This window comes from Genypterus blacodes, unplaced genomic scaffold (genome assembly GCF_046128005.1).
Source record: "Genypterus blacodes isolate CSIRO-AG114 ecotype Tasmania unplaced genomic scaffold, CSIRO-AGI_Gbla_v1 ptg000070l_1, whole genome shotgun sequence".
Lineage (NCBI taxonomy): Eukaryota > Metazoa > Chordata > Actinopteri > Ophidiiformes > Ophidiidae > Genypterus > Genypterus blacodes.
In genome coordinates this window covers 4747637-4754044 of record NW_027466880.1, presented here as the reverse complement: position 1 = coordinate 4754044, position 6408 = coordinate 4747637, and the positions used below count along the sequence as shown (strand labels likewise).

The following is a 6408-nucleotide window of genomic DNA, read 5'->3' as shown; positions in this document are numbered from 1 at the left end:
TGTGGTGAGAGAGAAAGGAAGAACAAGGGGAAAAAACAACAAAGAAAAACCACACAACCCCACATTCCCACACCCTCATCCTGGCCCGCCAGGAATAGAGAAACTATTCGGTATTCAAGTTTCCAGTCATTCGTGTGACAAAGCCTGTGGCTCTGTAAAGTATTGACATTATTTCTATATCGGTGTAACAGAACACACATGAACGCTACGGTTGTCCAGTTTTTTTTTATTAACACAGACAAAGCAGGCATTGATGTAAACTGAAATATTAAAAATAATCCTTGAATATTCTACCTATATAAAACATTTACAAAACAAATCCCAAAAGGGAATAATCAAATTTCATTTTGTGGATCACAGTTATTAAATAAATATATAAAAAACAGAACATACTTCTGGTTAGTAAATATTACAAGATTGGAGTTCAGTTAAAAGGAACTTTCCATCTCCACGATTTGCTGGCATTTCCCACTTTTCACGTCCTTCGCCACGTCGATGGACAGAACCAGCTCCATTTCGTGGGTGGGGGAGGGGACGGTGACTTTGTTGATCTTGGCAAAGCTCTGGCTGATGTCCATAAAAGTTTTATTTTTGGTTTCAGGGAGAACAACATAAAGGTATATCGCACCAAGGACACAGACGGCCGTGAACACCAAGAAGGCGAAGGTCTCCAGCGCCTCCTTCAGGAACACAAACATAGAGCTGGGGGTTACATTGTGTCCACCTTTACCATAAAACCACTGCAAAATTTGTGAAAATGAAAAGAAATGTTTATCTTTATTTTTTATTCTGTTGCAACTCATTTCCTATACCTTCTATCAGGTTTCAATCAATCAATCAATCAAACTTAGACTTTTCATACAAAGCAGCAACTCAAGATAAAGCATGAATAGCAATAAAAGCAAACAATGCATTAAATAAGTCTAAAAATACATTAAGGGAACATAAAAAAGTAAGATAAAATACCATGAAGAAACATGAAACATTCTAAAATGTGAAAAATGAAGATTGAATAGAAACTTTATTAACAGCTATACCTACACAAACAATGATCGATTGATTTGATCATTAAATGTTCAGCCATCCAAAACATTCAACACACGGCTGAGGTTTGCGTTTGTTAGATGTGCATCCATCTGTTATCCATATAAAGATGTAATCACACAAAGATTGCAATCTGCCAGAATCCAGATAACCAGAGAAGCTTTTTGATAGAATCCTTATATGCTCACCAATAGATGCACAAACGTTTTGAGATAAAAGCACCAAACAGGCAGGAGTTTGCACTAGCACTGATATGCTGCTCAGGGAGGACGAGCTAGGACGACACGAGACGAGAAGTCTTATCTCGTGGACGTACATCTGATGGGAACATGGGAATGTGGTTGAGCTGTAAACACGGACTAACCTTTGACAGAAAAGTTTGCAGTTGTGGTTTTCTTGGGTTTGTACACAAGATTACATGGGCGTAAGGACTGAATGGATTATGTGAATGGTGTCACATCCTAGGAGGACAATAACGGACAACATCATTAAAATTCAGTGCTATGGAATGACAACCTGAGCACGCATGTAAACACAAACATACAGTCTGTGCACAAACTGCCCAGTTTCCATTATTTCAAGCCTATTTCTTCAAAGTGTGGTGACGATTTGAGACTGGAGAAGGCAACAAAGCAGCTGGATACCAAGAAAGATAAAAAGATCCCTGTGGAAATTAAAAGAGCGTCAACGTGGCAAACTACAACGGGATCTGAACGGAGACTCAGGAAACAGAGAACGAAGGGAATGATTCATTCAGGGAGAGCGAGGTCAGATGTATAATAACGTTTTATTTCCCTTATGAACATTAACTGCTGTCAGGACTAAGCCCAACAAAAGCCCTTTTCCTTGTTCTTTTATATTCCTCACCGCTTTGCTATGAATGGCTGCCAGAGTCGAGTGGGCTAGTCTCATTCTTCAAAAAATAGCTGTATCTCCTGAATGAATCCAAACACGTGGAACGCGATGACCACATTTATCGAGCCAAGCGAATGTACAACTTTTGCATTTCTGCTTCCATGTGACATTTGCTTTAGAATAGTTGGATGGCTCATGTTCATTGTTCAGTGATAGTGAGGTGAACTTCTGGTCAAACGTGCGTGAAGCAGGAGAGGAAAACCATAGAGGCTGGCAGCTGCAACAGCTCTCTCTCTTTCTTTGTCACTGACACACACACACACTCCGACAAGAAATGGGAACTTGTCATTAACCAAAGTTGATCCGCATCCATGAGCTACCATCAAGTGTGGTTGTGGCTGTATTCAGTTGCCTGTCAGTCACCAGCAGTGAGTCACCGCAGCGACTGCGATGTCGAGTGTTTGGGAGCGAGTCGATTCACCGCTGCCTCTGCAGCCAACCAACCCTGCAACATTTGTGGTGTTGGCTGTCTAAAAATAACCCTCTGTCTCTCACATTCTTCCACTCTCTCCCCACCAGCAGTGGTCGGCCTCGTCTCCCTCACTTTTCCATTTCTGTGACGCCGCTTATGCTCACCTCTCGCTTCCATTATCTCTATAATTACACACACACTGGTTTTCTACTTGCCCTTCCACTGACTGATTTATGACTTATATATTGCCACCAATTCCATCACATTACAACCAGTGTCTATTCTATCATATCATCTTTCATGTTGAAACGTTGTCAGGGAGGTGCTGATTAAACTGTACTGCAGCTTTTGATGTGGCCGTTAATAGTGATGTGTGTACACAGACTGACATCTACTTGTTCCCGACAAATAGCAGTTCCAATCTGGTGCTGCGATGAGGTGAGACATGCCTGAGGTGGCGTGTAATTAGTGTCCTGTGGATCTCGCGACACTCTCCAGATGAGGTTCCACATTCCAAATGTAGCTGTAAACTGATTGAACACTGATGACACACAGCAGAGAGGATTACTTGCATGTGAGCACCAAACCTTTCTGAAACTGGTAGAGCTTCACACATTTATATACATAAATGACCTCTGCAATACACAGGGAGAAATGGTGTTTCTAGAAGGTGTTTAGCTCGAATGACACGCTGAGCATACAGCTTCACAATTAAGAGTAAATTAGATGCAATTTAACAACACAACACAGGCGGTACACAGCTCATTTAAGATGTGTGTGTGTGTTATGGTGATGGCTGCACTGTAGTAACTGTAGTAGCCAGTTATTTTTGAGTCATCAGCTGTACTGGAAGCAGCAGTCGTGTACCAATGAATTTTTTAAATCACTGCTGTTGCTTCTGGACGTCGTTTATGCTCATACTCCTTGAGGACGCCTCTTCCAGGTTGTCTGTCTTGATGAAGACACACATGTTATATAACCACACAAAACCGTTCTGGTCTGGACAACTTGACACCAATTATTGTAAGTAAAATAATACAATTCAAATAAATTAGTGAAGTAATCTGGATAATACAGACTTAAGAGGGCATGAACTTCAGTATATTTATGTACATTTCAAAGTCACAAAGATTGAAATGTCAAACACCATTAGGATCTAATGTTGGAGAAGTGGGACACAATGAATGTCACAAAGTAACCGAGGGCAAAGTTCTGCATCTAAAAACAGTCGATCTGAGCTGCGTCCTCGGCACAGAGGGCACAGGCTGCTCCACTCCCACAGGGACGGACACAGGAAACACACCACCACGCACCCAGACAGGCAGCTTCTAGGTTCTATCCTGTTCTAGTTCTATGGTCACCGGGATGGGAGTCAGCACCTCCAAGTCTGAGGCCATGGTGCTCTGGCGGAATACGGTGCAATGTTCCATGCGAGTTGGGAATCAGTTGCTGCCTCAAGCGAAGGAGTTCAAGTATCTTGGGGTATCTGGGGGTGCTGTGTCTGCAGTAACGCGTGTACTGGACTGTCGTGGTCAAGAGGGAGCTAAGCCGGAGGCTGAAGCTCTCCATTCTCAAATCTCAATTCTCACCTATGGCCATGAGCTTTGGGTAGTGACCAAAAGAATGAGATTGCGGATATAAGCAGCCAAATTGAGTTTCCTCCTGGCTGGGCTTAGCCTTAGAGATAGGGTAGGGAGCTTGGGCATCCAGAGGGCGCTTGGAGTAGAGTTGCTGCTCCTTCACGTTAAATGGAACCAGCTGAGGTGGTTCGGGCATCTGACCAGGATGGGCTGGACGCCTCCCATTGGAGGTTTTCTGGGGTATCCTCCCAGTAGGGTGTGCCTAGAACTCATGGGGGGAATACATATCTCATCGGGCCTGCAAACACCTCAGGGTCCACCAGGAGGAGCTGGAAAGCGTTGCTGGGGAGAGGAATGCCTGGAATGCCCTGCTTAGCCTGTTGCCCCTGCGACCCGACCCCGCATAAGCAGAAGAGGATGGATGGATGGATGGATGGATGGATGAATGGATGGATGGATGGATGGATGGATGGATGGATGGATGGATGGATGGATGGATTGATGGATGCCCAGCCCTAATATAATCACATCTTATTAGAATGCAGAGACTCACTTGTATGAAGGGGAAAAGGAGGCCCACAGCGAAGTTGGACAGCCAGTTTACTGTGCCAGCGATCATGAAGGCAGCTGGGCGGTATGACTGCTCAAACAGCTCCCCTGTCAGGATGAATGGGATCCCACCTGACAGAACAAACAGAGCGGAGACTCAGGTTTAGACAACAGAAAACAACTCTGATTGTTCTTAACAGCATCGTACAGTCAGAGATTGCTTAAAGATGCATAACGCGTCGTCCGCTTGCGGGGTAGAATGGTGGTGAGTCCACAAAAGAAACATCCATAACACTGTTCATTTAGCATTTTGCCTTTTGCTTTGTGCTTTCATTCCCTCATCATTGTTCCTCCAGATAACATCACCACCCAACACACAGCTCCTTTGATCAGAACAGGCTTGTCACAATTTCACAGTGTATTTGAAGATAAAAATGATATATAGCAACAAAGACGGAGCAAAACAAACTTAATACACCTTAGGTAAATGTGAACATTCTGCTAAGTATTCACAGGAAATGTATTTTTCAGGTTGATTTCGTGTTCAGCAGACTTAAAGTTCTTTACCACTGCAACCACAGCTTTGACTGTATCCTTCAGAAATAAATATAATTTGACTTGCAAGCGTGTTTAAATGTGAATCATAAACCATGGCATGTTAGCATGGGGACAGTTGGAGGGGAATGGCATTTCAGGTGAACTTTCCTTGCATGTTGTCATTATGAAAGAAATTAGTAAGTCAATCTTAAATACTTGGTTTAATAAAGACATAACTTGAAGTTGTGTTCTCTAATATGGTAAATCTGTGATAATACTTTTCTGGTCTAAACTTTGATCATTTGTATTTGGTGTGACAGTCATAGCCATTAGTCAGAGTTGTTGTTTTCCCTGAGTGTAACCCCAGAGCCAAAACGGACACAGAAGCATGTGAAGTGTCACACCACTGACAACGTGATCGAAGTGCTGTGGCACGCAGTTATTTTCCGCACCCATGTTAACCAATGTAACTGTTCACAGTCTACACACCATGATGGGCCTGAACCTGATAAGCACCAATCATTTTGCCGTCTGGTCTTTCAGTACAACTGTGAAACTGTTTAAGATGGACGACATAAAGTTGATCCTTGAAGTAGAGAAGTACAAGGAGTCTATCTGTCAATTGCATTGTCAACCTACAGAACGAGCTACACAACGCTACCATACACTCTTCTATACTGTGGCCATTCATTTAGTGTCCAGCCCTGACGATTCCTGGGATCCATCATCTGCCAGGACCTCAAGTGGGAGTTTAACATCAGCTCCCTCACCAAAAAGGCCCAGCAGAGGCCTCCATCACCGTCTGGTTCACTGCAGCCACTGCCAAGGACAAGAGTAGACTATCATACGCTGTGCGGAGAAGGTGATTGGCTGCAATCTGCTGTCCCTCCAGGACCTGTACGCCTCCCGGACCCTAAGACGGGCAGGCAAGATTGTGTATATATTATAGTACATTGTTGCACTTCTAGTTGGATGCTAACTGCTATTCATTGGCTTGTACCTGTACTTTGCTCAATAACAATAAAGTTGAATCTAATGTAATCTAAAATACATTGAGCAATAATGTAATCTGGACGCTCATTCTCCTGCAGTATCGCCTCATTCATTTATTCATTTACCTGAGGCGGTACTTATTCAAATAGCTTCATCTTCCGATCCCCCCCACCTTGACGATTGTGGACCTTCTTTTCACGTCGACAAACTTCCAATTCCTCCAAGCCTCCCGCCAGGACCAAAGATTTGGAGCCCAGCAGGCCTACCCTTTTGATCAACCTACCGGCACACTGACCTGCCTAGCACCGCCAGGACGCTGGTGATCCGATCCCAAGGTGAACCACAACAAGGACGTGGTTCCACAAAGTAAGGCTTGAC

The 6408-nt window shown here is 43.7% G+C and overlaps 1 protein-coding gene across 6 annotated transcripts in view; it reads right to left on the bottom strand.

The window, feature by feature from the left end:
- Nucleotides 1–368: 368 nt before the first annotated feature.
- The window catches only part of slc2a9l2 (solute carrier family 2 member 9, like 2), a 47814-nt gene continuing 41774 nt past the window's right edge, over nucleotides 369–6408 (bottom strand). For all 6 annotated transcript variants that reach the window (XM_076156550.1, XM_076156551.1, XM_076156549.1 and 3 more), the window contains 2 exons: nucleotides 4505–4632; nucleotides 369–680 (listed from right to left, as the gene is read on the bottom strand). In XM_076156550.1, the coding sequence (XP_076012665.1) occupies nucleotides 429–680; nucleotides 4505–4632 (380 nt within the window). In that variant the 3' untranslated portion in view covers nucleotides 369–428. The remainder of the gene's footprint in view (nucleotides 681–4504; nucleotides 4633–6408) is intronic.